The sequence below is a fragment of the Penicillium nucicola genome (assembly GCF_028828085.1).
Source record: "Penicillium nucicola strain IBT 29836 chromosome Unknown utg000002l, whole genome shotgun sequence".
Classification (NCBI taxonomy): Eukaryota; Fungi; Ascomycota; class Eurotiomycetes; order Eurotiales; family Aspergillaceae; genus Penicillium; species Penicillium nucicola.
Window position 1 is genome coordinate 3,901,467 of NW_026643126.1, and position 15,577 is coordinate 3,917,043.

The 15,577-nt window shown below is 49.3% G+C and overlaps 8 protein-coding genes across 8 annotated transcripts; 4 read left to right on the forward strand and 4 right to left on the reverse strand.

Moving 5' to 3' along the window:
- Window positions 1-1,613: 1,613 nt before the first annotated feature.
- N7511_003242 (uncharacterized protein) lies at window positions 1,614-3,113 on the forward strand (the record flags this gene model as incomplete). The annotated part of the gene is made up of 1 exon (XM_057125667.1): window positions 1,614-3,113. The coding sequence occupies one exon, from the start codon at window positions 1,614-1,616 to the stop codon at window positions 3,111-3,113; it is 1,500 nt and encodes a 499-aa protein (XP_056987826.1).
- A 124-nt stretch (window positions 3,114-3,237) lies between these two features.
- N7511_003243 (Zn(II)2Cys6 transcription factor) lies at window positions 3,238-4,888 on the forward strand (the record flags this gene model as incomplete). Its single annotated transcript, XM_057125668.1, has 2 exons — window positions 3,238-4,011; window positions 4,061-4,888. 2 exons carry the CDS (start codon window positions 3,238-3,240, stop codon window positions 4,886-4,888), a joined length of 1,602 nt encoding a protein of 533 aa, XP_056987827.1.
- Window positions 4,889-4,962: 74 nt separating this feature from the next.
- On the reverse strand, window positions 4,963-5,933 carry N7511_003244 (oxidoreductase, short-chain dehydrogenase/reductase family; the record flags this gene model as incomplete). The annotated part of the gene is made up of 3 exons (XM_057125669.1): window positions 4,963-5,203; window positions 5,270-5,818; window positions 5,884-5,933. The coding sequence occupies 3 exons, from the start codon at window positions 5,931-5,933 to the stop codon at window positions 4,963-4,965; spliced, it is 840 nt and encodes a 279-aa protein (XP_056987828.1).
- Window positions 5,934-6,679: 746 nt separating this feature from the next.
- Window positions 6,680-8,254, reverse strand: N7511_003245 (aldehyde dehydrogenase family protein; the record flags this gene model as incomplete). The annotated part of the gene is made up of 4 exons (XM_057125670.1): window positions 6,680-6,793; window positions 6,852-7,275; window positions 7,324-7,796; window positions 7,853-8,254. 4 exons carry the CDS (start codon window positions 8,252-8,254, stop codon window positions 6,680-6,682), a joined length of 1,413 nt encoding a protein of 470 aa, XP_056987829.1.
- A 173-nt stretch (window positions 8,255-8,427) lies between these two features.
- Window positions 8,428-9,383, reverse strand: N7511_003246 (type 1 glutamine amidotransferase; the record flags this gene model as incomplete). The annotated part of the gene is made up of 3 exons (XM_057125671.1): window positions 8,428-8,733; window positions 8,787-9,010; window positions 9,065-9,383. Coding segments are annotated over 3 exons (849 nt in total), but the record flags the coding sequence as incomplete, so codon positions are not given.
- Window positions 9,384-9,678: 295 nt separating this feature from the next.
- On the forward strand, window positions 9,679-11,328 carry N7511_003247 (glutamine synthetase family protein; the record flags this gene model as incomplete). Its single annotated transcript, XM_057125672.1, has 5 exons — window positions 9,679-10,099; window positions 10,150-10,412; window positions 10,460-10,512; window positions 10,565-11,245; window positions 11,298-11,328. The coding sequence occupies 5 exons, from the start codon at window positions 9,679-9,681 to the stop codon at window positions 11,326-11,328; spliced, it is 1,449 nt and encodes a 482-aa protein (XP_056987831.1).
- Window positions 11,329-11,707: 379 nt separating this feature from the next.
- N7511_003248 (cation efflux family protein family) lies at window positions 11,708-13,152 on the forward strand (the record flags this gene model as incomplete). Its single annotated transcript, XM_057125673.1, has 2 exons — window positions 11,708-12,022; window positions 12,082-13,152. The coding sequence occupies 2 exons, from the start codon at window positions 11,708-11,710 to the stop codon at window positions 13,150-13,152; spliced, it is 1,386 nt and encodes a 461-aa protein (XP_056987832.1).
- A 1,264-nt stretch (window positions 13,153-14,416) lies between these two features.
- Window positions 14,417-14,905, reverse strand: ccpA (the record flags this gene model as incomplete). The annotated part of the gene is made up of 2 exons (XM_057125674.1): window positions 14,417-14,842; window positions 14,891-14,905. 2 exons carry the CDS (start codon window positions 14,903-14,905, stop codon window positions 14,417-14,419), a joined length of 441 nt encoding a protein of 146 aa, XP_056987833.1.
- Between the last annotated feature and the right edge of the window lie 672 nt (window positions 14,906-15,577).

Below are 15,577 nucleotides of genomic sequence, written 5' to 3' on the forward strand. Positions count from 1 at the left end.
CAAACAGAAAACAGGAACCATACATCGAGGAAGCGTCTATTTATACAGAAGCCTAAACACACTGGGGCCCAGGCATAAATCTCCAGAAAGAACCTGCATCTCGGCGATAATCAGGACTTAACAACAGCGGAGACCTCCAATTTGCAATATCGCAGGCTCCAATTGGCCTACAGTCAAAGCTTGACATGATAGGATACCCGTTTGCCCCTCTTCTGTTACAAAACTTCCTCACATTTGGCGGCCTGGCCCGTCGTAGGATGAAAGTGGCTGCAGACGGTGCCAGTTGTCGGGTCTTCGGCACACTAGTCACGTGCAGCTCACGTGTGAAGGGCTTATCGCAGATCGGCGAGCGTTCTTGCCTCCTTTGGGGCTTGGTCCAGGCATGATCCCGGTACCGGGATGTCTCTGATTGGTGCGGGGCTTATACAGTAAGCTTGTGGGCTTTTATGTCCGCTGGTATCACCGGCTGCCTCAGATGTCCGATGCTCGTCGTCGGACGTCCGATGCTGATGTGTCTAGGTGGGTTCAATGTTACTTTGTGCTCGGAAGTTATGCATTCCATGGGAGCTATTGACTTCATACATTCCTCAACCCATTCAACGTAAAACTCTTTCTAGCACCAGAGTTGGGTTTCTCTTAACAGAGGCAGTTGAGGTCACATGATTTATTCATGGGAATCTGTCTAACTTATTGAAGCTCTGATCAAGCTTAGTCACGACTACTATCAAAATGAAAATAAAAGAAGGGCCGTATTTTACCCTTTGTGCAGTGATAGGTGATCACAGTCGACGATAACGTCACTTGTCATAAGACGAAAAGTTACCTGATATGGAGATCCCGTCTATGGAGGAAAGTTAGTGTAGGGGCAAACTTGTGTAGGGGACCCCAGTCAATGTAGCCAGCATAGGCTGCAATGAAAGAGGCCTACGATAACTTGGACTTTGATTTCTCAAACGACAACATTCTATTCAATTGTCAACATTGGGAAATTTCAAATCTGATTAATTTCATTGTAACATAAGAGCTTTCGACAGACGCGAACGGATCATCTCGGCAAATTCCGAATTATATGCTATGATATCATGAATTGCGGGGAATGGAAAACGAGACTACTGTATGAACATCAATTAGGCCAGACATAAAGATATTCGGGGATACGATTGGACGTGAGCATACAGCCCATCTCTATATTGATTTTGCCCCATTACCATTGCTGGGGTGTATTTAGCGGGGCATGTACCTTTACGATCAATATTGCGGGGTGCATTTGAGGATCTTAAAATTTTGGGAGAATAGTTAGCTTCAGGATAAGCTTCCGTGCTGCTGGATATTTCCGTGTATTATCGCCAAAACATGAATCAGGTAGGATCACAGCCTTTTAGGCTCACAAAGTCACACAAACAGCAATTCTATGCACCCACACTTTACCGGTCACTGAAAGGTCCAATGAACATTAACTGAGCCAAGCCTCAGCGAACAGGGAAACCTGACTGGGACTCGGAATGCCAGGATGTCTGAGCCTCGTATTTGCGTCATAAGTGATTTAAGGGGCGCACATCCTCTGGCGAATTCCCCATGACTTCACATCCCTCTCTTCCTCGATAAGATGCACCATGGAGCCCTCATATGAACCCTTCACCTGGCGACAAACCAAGTCCGGCAGGTGGGAACGCGATGTTGACGAAGTAGAGCAGTTCTATACTACCTTGGCAAAACGGTTCCAAGGGAGCGGCCGTGTCTTTTTCGCCTTGTCTGCTCATGTCTCATTTTCTGTCGCCCATTCTTCCACTTTCGATTCAAACGAAGCTCGCGCTCTCAATGCACTGCGGGTTGCTTGGTTGCGACTGCGCTACGACCATCCCACCATTGCATCATGGGTGGAGTATAACCATGATGCGAAGAAATGCCACAAAGTCTACGAAACCTTCGGGGTCAAAGGGGAATCAACCTGGCTGGAAAACACATTCCAGGTGATATCGAATTCCCCGTCTGGTCACGAATGGTGCAACTCCAACCCTCCCGTACCCAAACTGCCGACCTTGTTCTTGGTCAAGCGTGCGCCAGTCGACGAGCATTTCCGAGCCGACCTCGTTCTCCGCTCACACCATGAAATAATTGATGGCATTGGGTCGCTTCATCTCTTGGACAATCTCTTTAAATATGCGTCTGAGGCATTTGATCTACCGGAGAAGTTCAATGTTCCCCAATTCGGCGATGAATGGAAGAATCTCAGTCCGCCGTTGAAAGCCGCCGCTTCTATCCCCGACTTAGATGTCCCAGAGCAAGATCTGACGCTCAAAAGTATCATGGATAGGAATGCTGCCATTCTTGAGGAAGCCGAGATTGCCCAAGTCCCTCATCAAGCGGGAGCGACCGTCCCAGGATACCACAAGCGAGTCTCGCTGACTCTGAGTGAAGAGCAAACTCAACACCTGTTAGCAGCAAGTAAAAAGTTGGATGCGAGCATCACGCATGTATACCATGCAGCGATCGCAATCGTGATTCGTGATTTGCAAGCGCGAGAGCACGAGAAGCGAAGAGTGAGATACATCAGCTACTCGCCAATTAATGAGCGCAGTCAATGCAAGGAACCGTATAATAAGCCACAGCACGCTGCGTCGGTGTATCACTCTGTTTCTGGTCAAAGCCTTGCGATCGACTTGACAGTGCCAGCCCTCGGAAACTCCAATCCAACGATTGAAGAGAGGAAATCCGAGTTCACAGAAACAGTCCAGCAGGTCAAAGAGTATTACCTGAACATGCGAGATGACAAGGAACACATCCGTCTAGTTCCTTCGTATTGGTATCTATCCACACCCCCGTATCCTCCAGGTACGGAAGATCCTCCAGTCCCGCCACCGAACCCTGCACCTTCAGCTTCAATTGCCAGTTTAGGAATGGTTGACAACATTTTGTCTCCGACACATGGTCAGTTTGAACTCAATGATCCATGGGTGACCGGGGACGAACTCGGAACCGGACTTGGTCTATTCCTAGGCACATTCCGCGGTCGTATGTCGCTGAGTGCAGCGTTTAACGATGCCTGGCACGACGGACACGATGCCAAAGCATTTGTGATCAGGTGTAACAATCTAGTGATGGAAATGCTGTAATTTAGTAGTTGAAGATATTCCCCCTAAGTTGACCAAGTTTAACCAAGTTTGCCCCAATCGAAACCTAAGTTGTCTCTGTTGTAACCCCACATTTGGTTATCGCCTTTTCCCTTTTACATCTCCCATGCCGGAACGTGTACAGCGAATAGTTCGAGTGCGCACAGGGTGTTGGACCTGTCGACGTCGAAAGAAGAAATGCGATGAATCCCACCCAATCTGTGGTGGCTGTCGTCGGAATCACCTAGACTGCTCGTGGCCGGCCAATGTGCCTGGCAGGCGTGCTTCCGCGCCTACTAATGCCAACTCCCCAAATACATCACAACGCCGACCGAGTCCGTTGCAAAGCATTGAATCTCCTGATCGCGTTGTGCCCGTGGAAAGTCCCTCGTCGCGGGCGGGATCCGTCTCGTCGAGCGTGCAGTCTGCCAATGCTGACGCTGACCACCTGGTTGAGTCTCCACCGGCTGAGACCAGCCCTCCACGCCCTGTGTCAGTGACTCCTGTCGGGGATTCACTTGTGGCGGCGTTTTCAATGCGAAATGTCCTACCGCGCAGTCTGTCGATGCTGCCTGGTTACGACGCCGAGTCTTATCAGCTTCTCAGTCATTACTTGGCCACGACGGCAGACTGTATGGCGAATGGCTCAACGCCTGTCAATCCTTTTCTGGTGCAGATTGTTCCACTGGCATTCTCTAGTGATTTGCTGTTGCAGTTGGTCATTACGCAGAGTGCCGCTCACCGCGCGTTTCGTTCGCGAGATGAGTCGGACACTATTGCCCACAGTCACTATACCAAGGCTTTACAGCATTTCCGTCGGGGAGTCACGGATTTCATCGATGGGAAAGAATCTAATCCATTAATGCTCCTTGTGGGGGCGCTTCTAATGTGTTTTACTGAGGTACGGAATCCCATGCCGAAAAGTGTTCGACTGAGCTGATAAGGAACAGACCGCAAAAGGAGACATGAACGGGACAATATTCGACCATCTCTCCGCGGCAAATTCATTGCTGGTCAAATTGCTTGCACAGAGCGACTCGGCCGTGCCGCGAGATCTGAAAGATTTCGTCATCGAATATTACACCTACACTGCGACCGTGAGCATGATCTCAATCGACGCTCGATACAGTGGCCAACTTTTCCTGAATCTCGACCTGGAAGAGCGATCGCGCGAACTATTGCGCACCCAATACGTGGGAAATCTGTGCGGCTGTTGGCTGGAACTATTGCTGCTGATCCCATGTATTTTTGATCTCGGTCGACAGTGGATCATGGACGATGCCCAAGCCCCTGTTCCTACCGCTGATGATTTCGCCATGTTCGCCTCTATCCAAGCTCAGGTTTTGCGCTGGTCGCCTTACCCTTCTGTCGGACCGGAGGTTCATGTTGCAGGCTTGATTTTCCAACAGGCTATTCTCATCTATCTATACACTTCACTTGAAGGATTTCGACATACGCCAGATGGAATCTACAGAGGGTTGCTTGACAATGCCGTCACAGAAGCCATGTCTTACTTGATCGAGCTATCTCCCAGCGAGCGCATCAACTCGGGGCTTTGCTGGCCTATCGCCGTGGTGGGCTCGTGTCTCGTCAACCCAGACCAGCAAGCCCAACTCAGAGCGCGGTTAACCGCCATGACCGAAGCCTTTGGTCTGGGAAATATGCATCGCACCTTACTCCTGCTCGAAGCAATGTGGCTCCTACCAATTTCCGAAGCCGGGCCTTGGAATATCTGTCGGGCAATGCAACAAAACCAGATTTGGATTTCATTCGCATGATGTTGATCGTCATTCTGTTATTCATATTATGTACAAACTAGCAAAGCGCATTCCAAATTCATCAACCTGTTCTATCACGAAGCCAAGTTCTTCGGTGCCTCTGTCGCGGGTCCCTCAGGCGTAACATAAGCCTTGGTCAAGCCGCCGTCGACAACAAAGTCGGTAGCATTGACAAAGCTGCTTTCATCACTAGCAAGGAAGACGACCGCATGGGCCTGCTCAATAGCTTCTCCAAACCGTCCACTGGGGAAATGAACCTCACGACGGAAACGCTTCTCCTTATCATCACCGAGCCAGTCCTGCAAAAGAGGCGTGCTATAAAACTGTTAGTCCAACACCACCAATAAACGAAACAGAAAATAAGCAAAATAAAGAACATACTTCAACGGCGCCGGGCAAAGCGAGTTAAACCTGAACCCCTCTCTAGCATGAACAATCGCCAACTCCCTCGTCATAGCCAGAACAGCACCCTTACTAGCCGTATACGCCAACTGCGGCGTAGCAGCCCCAACCAGCGCAACCATACTAGCAGTATTGATAACAGAAGCACGATTCTTGCCATGTCTCCGGAAAGCGCGCACAGCATGCTTCGACCCGAACCAAACGCCCTTGACGTTAATGTTCATGGTGCGGTCCCAGATATCCTCCGGACACTCCTCGGCATCGCCATCCTTGGGGTGCATGATGCCTGCATTGTTGAAGATCACGTCCAGGCCACCCCAAGCATCGAGGTGTGCGACGGCGGCTTCGATCTGGGATTCTTGCGATACGTCCACGGCTTTTGTCTCGACTCTGCCTGTGCGCTGGGTGGATGGGATGATTTGGTTGACTTTTTCTAGGGCGGTTGACAGGGTCGTTTCGTTGATGTCGGTCATGAGGACTGAGGCGCCTTCGCGGAGCATCAGGATTGTGGTTTCGAGGCCGATGCCGCTGTTATCGGGGCGTTGTTAGTTTCGGTGCCTTCATGCGTGGTTAGGGATTGGGAGGCTATGTACCCAGCTGCGCCGGTGACGATGGCGTTCTTGCCTTCGAGTCTGCCAACCATTGTGATGTTTGTGATAGGATATAGGAAAGTTGAAAGGAGTAAAGAAGTCAAGAATCGAATTTAACAAGGATAATAGGAAGAAAGACAAAGGAGCCCCCTCCCCATGCCTTAAATTTATAGCTCTGCTTTCCTACCCCACATCTTACTCCAACCAGATAAATACACGATATCACAAGACCCTTTGGAGCCCGATAAAGATACGGGTTCTTCCTTCACAGCAATCGCGGTCTCGGATTCTTCCCCGTGGAGCTCTATCGCGCTCTACCTCGATACCCGACGGTGCGGTGGGATATGGATATGATACACGCGCTGCGGGGTGGAGGGGTAGCTACCTTAGCTGTTAGGTAAATTGTCTTAGCTGCATGAACGGTCCCGGGGGAGTTTGCTCCATAGGCGCGCTATCTGTTGCGCGGTCTAGGGCTGGTGGCGGACCGCGCTGTGGGGCAGATTCCGGTGGGGAATGGAGGGGTTGGATAATCACAAATAGCTGCAGGACTTATTTAGAGATAACTATGTGTTGACTGTTCTACGTGCTATTGTGGGGTGGGTAAGTTGCTTTTCGGCAATTGCTTCTATAGTTGCTAGTGTTTAGGTGCAGGCATGGATGGTATGGGGTACAGTAGAGGCACACTAGGGCATTCTAGATGGTTTGTATGAAGATTTTGGCAGAAAAATAACATAACTCATTAAATTGATTCATAGAGAGAGTCCAAGTATACGGTAGTCTATTCAAAGAAAGTATCTATTCAAGCAGAGGCATCTTTCATATGATAGCTCTTCAGCTTGGTGAACCCATCGTAGCCTCGGGGACCAAGAGTGCATCCCAAGCCCGACTGCTTCCAACCGGTCCAAGCGAGATCCTGCACCTTCTTGTTAGCTTTGCGATGGAATTTCTGTGCATGAAGTATAGTCTCTTACCGGAGATGGGTAATCGCAGCGATTGATAAAGACTGTACCGGCCTCAAGACGCTCAAGCAACTCCTCACCACGGGCCATGTCCTTTGTCCAGACACTGGCAGTCAACCCATAGTCACTATCATTCATCAGGGTGACAGCCTCGTCATCACCAGATACCTTCATAATAGGCATGACTGGACCAAATGTTTCCTCCTTCATAGTGCGCATGGTGTGGTTGACACCGGTCAGCACAACAGGAGCAACAAAGTTTCCTTTCTGTGTTTGAGGGTTGCTGGCCACCTGGAAGCTTGAGTTCTCAGGTGTCGCATTGACAGCTCCCTTGTCCAAGGCGTCCTTGACGTGGGCGCCAATGTTCTTAACAGCTTGAGCTGAAATGACGGGACCAGTGGTTGTGCTCTGGTCATGAGGATCGCCGAGTTTATAGCTGTGTTGCATATTAGCACTGATCCTCCTTGAGGCTTGAGATACTCACGACTTCAGCTCCTCCTGCACAGCAGTAACAAAAGCATCGTAAACCTTCTCGTGTACATAGACCCGCTCAATGGAACAGCAGCTCTGTCCAGAGTTGAATACCGCCCCATCCACAAGATTCTCTGCAACGTTCTTGACGTCGACATCTTCCCGGACATAGGCAGCGTCATTTCCACCAAGTTCAAGGTTAACTGGCTTGATGTGGCGGGCAGTTGCCTCTCTCAATCTGATACCTCCTGCGGTTGAGCCGGTGAAAGAAACAGACTGGATTTGAGGGATCTGCACAACTTTATCAAGTACATCCAGGTTTCCAATGTGAATAACCTGAAGAACGTGTGTAGGAAGTCCAGCTTCTGTAAATATCTCTAACATCCGGTTTCCAAACAATGGTGTCTGTGGTGAAGGTCGGAAGATAACACTATTGCCAGCCAAAAGTGCAGGCACAAGTGCGCTGATTGTGGTCAAGAATGGGTACTATGAATCCAGTCAGCGACAAGTTTAGTACGTGCAGCAGGGTCTAATTGGCTCACATTCCAAGTGCCTGCAATCAGAACTGGTCCAACGGGTACACGCTTGACCATGCGTCGGAAACCAGCCTCGGGCCGACCAGGTAAATCTGAGATACTCTCTTCGGCGATATCCATCAAGTACTCAGCGCGGAGACGCATTGTGTTGATCTCCGCGGCGCAGTACCTAATTGGCCGGCCCATTTGAGTGGTGAGATCTTTGGACAGCTCATCGATGTTCTTTGCAACGATATCCAATGCGCGCTTCACGATGCTCTTTCTGTCATCCAATGAAGAGGTACGCCATGACTCAAAGGCTGTCTTCGAGTCCGATGCAACTTGGATGGCCTCTTCCAAAGAAGTGCCAGGCTGGTCAAAGATGACCTCGTGCGTAGAAGGAGAGATAGTGCGAATTTGGTTAGACATCGTGAGTGTGGGAGTGAGAGAATGGAAGAGTGGTGGGTGGGCGTGGCTTTATAGCGCGGAGGTCGTACCGCGGTCTTGGGCTGCCCACATAGCCCCAGTGTAGATCCGACTCTTCATCTATCGCGGGACTTGACTTGGGGCTTAGTTTTCGGTGTAAATAATATTCAGTTCTATTATGACATGCTACTCTGCGTTTCCACTATGAACTTTACCATTGCCTTCGCTATCAACCGCCCATCATGGGGATTCCCCGCGCGCGACAACGCATCCTTATACAATTCATCATTGAACAGACCGCTTTCATGTCTCAATTCCAACAAAGGGGACATAATTCCTTCATGGAATTCAGGATGTCCCTGCACAGATAACGCTCGCTGCGGCATATACAGGCCTTGGACCCCGCAAATCGGACTTGTCCCAAGATTGGTGCAGCCGGCCGGGACATCGAAGACAATATCGCGATGCATTTGCTGGATGGACTACACTCTGTCAGAAAAACGGTGGTCTCACTGTGAGGGAACTTGTATCATACCAGCGTGTTCTTTCCGAACAGTTCTTTCCCCTCATCGGTCAAATCGAGCCCCTCCACAGAAATCTCCCATCCGATATCGTTTCTTCCCACTTTGGCCCCCAGTGCTCGTGCAAGAATCTGATGGCCGAAACAGATACCAACTATGGGCTTCTTTGCTTCAAACACTTTCTTCACGTAGCTCGTTAAGTCAACAATCCAGTCGGCGTTGCTCCAGGCATCATGTTCTAGTATACCAGTGAGTTGAAGTAGAAATAGAAGGATTTGTTAGAGGGGCTCACTGCTTCCGGTCATCAGCAAAGCATCATAGTCTTTCAGATCAGGAAACTGAGGATTGTCCACGACATGGTGACCACTGAAATGCACATCGATATCGTCCGACACCCCCAGGTCTTGGAAACCCTGCTTCAATAGAGCTTGGAAGATAGCATAGTAATCGCCATACTTTTCCACGACTGGCTGGATGGGCGTATCGCACAGAATAATCGCGATGCGAAGACTATTCGACATGTTGTGTATGGAGTAATTGTGATGAAGTAAAGCGTGGAAGTAGTCACGATTGAAGTCCCGCGGTGAGACCCGATAACGGTGCGATAAGCGCGCTACCCCAAATCCACGCGGACCGCGGAGCAACTCCGTCGCAACCAGCTCCCGACGGCCACAGCTTCACTTTGGACCGTTCCAAGTTGCGCGACTTGATGCGCGACTTGCTGCGCGGCTTGGTCTACCGCGGGGTTATCGTTCAGAGATGCGCGGCATTAATGATGACCACAAGCTTGACCCGCAGCTTTCTCAATGGCCCGCAATTCGCGCAAGTGTATAATAGAGCCATGATGGCCAGTGGGAGACTTGTTTCTCTTCAGTTTTCTTCAATTAATTCTCACAAGTCCTCACAATGATAACACCTGCCAATATTACCGTTGAATCCCTCCCCACTCTCTTGGCCGACGACATCAAGGTCAAGGTTGCAGGCATTGACAGTGATGGCGTCCTCCGTGGCAAGGTCATGGCCAAGGAGAAGTTCCTCGGCATCGCAGAAAAGGGGTTCGGCTTCAGCTCTGCTCTTTTCGGTTGGGATATGCATGATATGCTGTGGACAACTGACGCACGCGTTGCGCCCCCAGAGTCAGGATATGCGGATTTCCTCGCTATTCCTGACCTGAACTCCTTCCGTCGTCTACCTTGGGAGGAGAATATTCCATTCTTCCTTGTGCGATTCCTCAATGATACTGATCCAGTCTTGGCTGATGGCCGGAGTATGTTGAGAAGTTTATGTGATCGGCTTGGTGGAGAGGGAATTCAGGCTCTAGCTGGAGGTGAAATGCAATAACGCTCGGTTGAGTTGGATCTTGCTAATTATAATTAGTTGAGCTCGAGTTCATGAACTTTCAAACTCCCTCCGAAGACGGATACGGCAGCGCCGGTTCCAACCACCCCAATCTGGCTTCCTTCCTCGAGAAGAACGCCCCCAGTGCGCTCCGACCTATCACGGCTGGCATGTTCTGCTACAGCTCGACGCGTCCTGTGGCCAACAAGAAATACTTTTATGATATTTTCAACACTGCTGCCCAGATCAACTGCGGTATTGAAGGATGGCACACTGAGGGCGGGCCCGGTGTGTACGAAGCTGTGCGTTCCCATTTCGATTTATACGAGGCATTGCTGACAATTTACAGGCCCTGAAAGTTACTGAGATTAGTGAGATGGCCGACAAGGTCGCAATGTTCAAGTCGGTGCTACCAATCCAATCATATTCTCCGTTTATAACTAACCACATCCAGGCTTCTCACTAAGTCGTTGGGAATGGACCACGGAGTCACACCTTGCTTCATGGCCAAGCCTATGCATGGCATGCCTGGAAGCTCAGGACACATCCACATTTCGCTCGCCGACAAGCAGGGCAAGAACCTCTTTGCGCGCGAAACTCCCGAGGAGAACCCTCAATGGTCAGACATTGCCCACCTCTCCGACACAGGACGCCACTTCCTCGCGGGACTTCTAGATGCCCTCCCAGATATCATGCCTCTATTTGCTCCTACCGTCAACTCCTACAAGCGTCTGGTCGAGAATTACTGGGCGCCGGTTTACATCAGCTGGGGACTCGAGGACCGAATTGCCTCTATTCGTCTGATCACACCACCCGTCTGCAAGCCCGGTGCCACCCGATTCGAAATCCGTATCCCTGGTGCCGACTTACATCCTCATTACGCTCTTAGTGTCATCCTCGCAGCTGGCTGGAGGGGTGTGCAGAAGAAGCTTGAAATTAAAGTCCCGCCCATGTCAGCACGAAAGGCAGGCGACTCTCGTCCAGAGCTATTGCCCAACACTTTAGACAAGGCTTTGGATCGTTTCTCGGCTCCTAACAGTATCGCGCGTGAGCTTTTGGATTCCGAATTTGTAGATTTCTTCACTGCTACGAGACAACATGAGTTGGGTCAGTGGAGGGAGGCTGTGACTGATTGGTAAGTTGGACAAAGCACGATGCTTCTTGACACAAAGCTAACTTGCTTATAGGGAGATCAAGCGGTACATTGAAATAGTTTAAACATGTACATTATACCACAACCAATGGAGTTTTGTCATTTCGTGCATGTTCTGCAGACCGGAGTCTTGTAGAATGGCCTATGCAGGCTTATGATTTAGCCCAATGAGACCTTCCATGTGATATTCTAGACATTTCCATAGTCACAACTCTATCCTGTGTAAATATCATAATCTTCAGCTCGACAAGCCCATTAACCAATAGTCACCAGTCCTCAGCAGTGTATAGATAGGGAAAACACGCTAAATATTTAGACTCCTCACGTGATGTGATCGGCAGCAACACCGGGGATCGTCTGGGGGGTTCATCACACTGGCCTCACCTTCCACATGTGTACATAACAGCTATCACATAACGAAATCTTGTTCGCAAAGCCAGCGCGATGGCTTCGAACTTCCCTCTCCCAATTCCCCCGCGCACCCCCACCCCGCCAGCGGATGATCAATATGCTTCGGAGATCAACTCAGGGATACCCATCGATCGCGATTCCCTATCGCCACTCAAGGCCTCATTCCCAAATGGTGTGATGGACATTGGCAGCACAGACCTATTGAGCCCTACGAAATCTTCCTTCAACTTGAGCCCAGCGCCCGAAAATGAAGTGTCACCGAGTGAAAATGGCTCGATCGACATGACCGCGGCGGGGCCGTTCAATTTCAATACTACTATTATGGCCAAGAGCCCAGTAATGAAATCGGTAGGTTCAATTGCCAGCATTCCATCTAGATGCGATGTACTAATCCAATTCCCTGTCAGAATATTGGACAACGTCGCGGCCACAAATACAAGCACAGTAGCATCTCGCACCAGATCTTCCTGGAGCCTCCACCTCGTGCACCCCTAGCCCTGCCAAACTCCCTCCCAATGCCAACTCTCAAAGAATGTCGAGCAAGTATGTCAAAGGATCAAAAGACCCGCTTCTGGTGGAGTGTGTGCCACATGTTCGTTGCGGCGTACACGCTCTGGACCGCGCACGGCTCCCTAGCCATGACAGCATTATCACACTTGATCTTATTCGACTCACTCGGCGCTATGCTATGCGTTGCAGTAGATGTTTTGGGTAATTTCGAAGTCTGGAAGAGATCCAGTATCCGCCACCCGTTCGGTCTAGAGCGTGCTGAGGTCCTGGCTGGGTTCGCCATGTGCGTTCTCCTCCTGTTCATGGGGCTGGACCTTATCTCGCATAATCTGCAGCACTTCCTTGAGAAGGCTGGTCACGAGCCTCACCATTCGCATGAGCACGATCGTGTTTCGCTGGGTAGTGTGGATATCACCGCCGTTTTGGCCATCTCTTCTACGCTCGTCTCAGCAATTGGACTGAAGAACCATGCTCGCATTGGGAAGGCTATGCGCTTTGCCTACATTGAGTCTCTTCCCTCTGTTCTGAGCAACCCATCCCATTTCCTGACTCTTTCGTGCTCAACACTGCTGCTGTTGTTGCCTCTGGTCTCGGTCCGGATCTATGATTGGCTTGATAAGCTCTTATCTGGAACTATCGCGTTCTCGATGTGCTTCATGGGAGTGCGCTTGGTCAAGACTCTTGGCTCTATGCTTCTGATGTCCTACTCGGGCCAAGGAGTCTCGGATGTGATCAAGGATATCGAAGCCGATCCGGCTGTATTTGGTATCGATGATGCCCGTTTTTGGCAGGTCCATTACGGGCTATGCATGGCTAATCTGAAGTTGCGGGTTAACGGCACTGAAGATAATCTTGCTCGGCTGCGCGAGAAGATCTCTAGCTTGATACGGAACAGACTTGGTGGTGGATATGGCACTGGTGGCCAGAAATGGGAGGTTTCTTTGCAATTCACTATTGAGCGCGCATGATTGGTTTTCATATTATTTTTATCATGGCTGCTGTTTTCGTTCGAAATACTCATGTCTACTTATCTTACAGCATGCTCCTGTATATTATGAGCCTTTATTTGCAGTACGTAACATCGATCTACCCAGCATCCGATCGGTATGTTCATAAACGATTATCCAATTACACTTATCGCCATCAGCTAGAAACAAGAAACGAGACCAGTGCACTGGGCAGCAAGTAGTATAAACCTACCTTCTATTGCGGAAGATCAAAGACTCAACCACTACACCAATACGCACAAGAGGGCCTGGGAACTTGAACGTAGTGTCCGCAGTAGCAGAAGCCGTCTGGTATTTCCCTTAACTTATCAGTGCACATTACAGCTCTACTGGCATGAAGCGGCATAAACCGCGAATGCCTCGACAAATATATGTTAAGATAGTGTTATGATAATGCATGCAATTGAGCGTTATTTTAAATAAGTTTTGCAAATCCTAGAATGAATTCATGATCTGTTTCTTTTTATGATTTTGATGAAGTTTGAGTCCTGATATATTTTCCAGGCAGCGCTAAGCTCAGAGGCAAGGCGACTATTGCAAAATCCGAAATTCAGTAATTGTAAATGTACACGAATATGTCTCAAGTCAATTTGATTGAGAGAGCATGAAACACTCAATTCTCGTCATACAAGTCTCATGATATCTCATGATATCCATTGTCGGTAACGTTGTTTGCTGGTATAATATTTGAGGCGATTTGATCTCACATGAATGAAGATTTCGATGCTTATTTCCTGATTAGTTCTTATCTGAAGGTTTTCATCATTGGAATAGGGTTTGAACTTCGAGATAGAGAAGGTTGAATATTAAGACGCGCGAAGATGAACTGGAGAAGCTGCTGAGCCGTTGCCAAGATTTGCAGACCATTTATATAGATATTCACCGTCCTTAATTGGGCATCGTAGATATAATTCCAGACACAAGCACTGATATCATAGAAAATCTTCGGTCACAGGCTACTGACATGTCAATTGATCATTATATCGCAAAGAGAAGTAGGCAAGAAGGAAAGTTATGTGGTACAACACAGCGGTCAATTAAGCAGACATCTCTTTATATTTAAATCGGGTCATATACCATGGATACATCTTTGAATTAAAGATTACCTAGAGACACAAAAGAGAAATATAACCTCATAAAAGAAAGTATGTATCCATCGCCAATCCACAGCCCTCACAGAATCCAATCAACAATCCTGACAATCATCACTAGAAGCGTAACAAATCTAGAACTCACCCGCAGCCGCGACAGCAGCATTGCCAGGCAAGTCACAAGCCAGCTTGAAGGAAACCCAGCCGGGGTCCAGAATGTCAGGGAGGCACTTGCCCGCAGCGAAGGGGCTGTCGTCGAAGGGAAGGAAAGTAGTGGGCTCGCCGGAGCAGCCGTCGTTGTTCCAGATAATCACACCATGGCAGTAGGCGGTGTCCTTGGTATCCAGGCGGGCTTTGAAAGAGTAGTTGTCGATGGACCAGTCGCGGTTGACGGTGGTCTTGTCACAGGTCAATGGGGTGGCTGTGACGCGAGCAACGAACTTGGGCTCGCCCAGGGCTGGGGCGCCCACGTCGCACTTCTCCCAGGATTGGAAGTCAATGCTGGCGACGGGCATGCCGGCGTAAGCAGTCATGGCGAAGGTGGCCACGGAGGCGAGGGTCTATGGTTTGTTAGTTCGGTATGTGTGTTGGTGAATTTGTTGGCTTACCTTGGAGAAGTGCATGATTGGTCAGAGATTGTGAGTATGGTTGAAAAGAAAGGATTCTCCGGCTAGGAAGGGCGTTAAAGAGAGTGTCGTTTGTTGTCGAGTTGGTCGTTCAAGGAAGTCCTGTTGGTGCGTGTCACGGCATTTAAGTACTTCTAGTGCTCGTACGCGAGGTTCCTTGTGTAGTAAACATGAATCTTGGGAGAATGACATCTTCTTTTGGTATGCAGAATGTAGAGCACTGCCTGTGATAGGAGCTCTAGGATCGAAGTATGAGGGACGAGAGCGGAAAGGGACGGTATGCGTCGATCCCCAGAGTGTTGACAAAGCGATTCCCCAGGAATGAACCACAAGTTTCGTGGATCAAGGGTGGCTGAAACCTTTTTTCAAGGCTTAATGTTTATTTGCAGGCGCTACGTAGCAAATTTAACATGATCATGGTCTGATACCGAAGGGAACGAATGCCATAGCAGCTCTGCTGACTTATTTAGCCCTCATAAAGGCGCTGAGCTATCTGGGATGCTAAATATCTCTTCATAAACGCTTTGAATGCAATTATCAATAAACTTTAGGGGCTTTGTCAAAAACCGCCACGCAATGTGTGAACCAACCACTCTATTTCCACCTATTCCATACAATATAGGCCACTATGCCGTCGAAAGGAAAGGTCAACATTCTTGGATCAACACT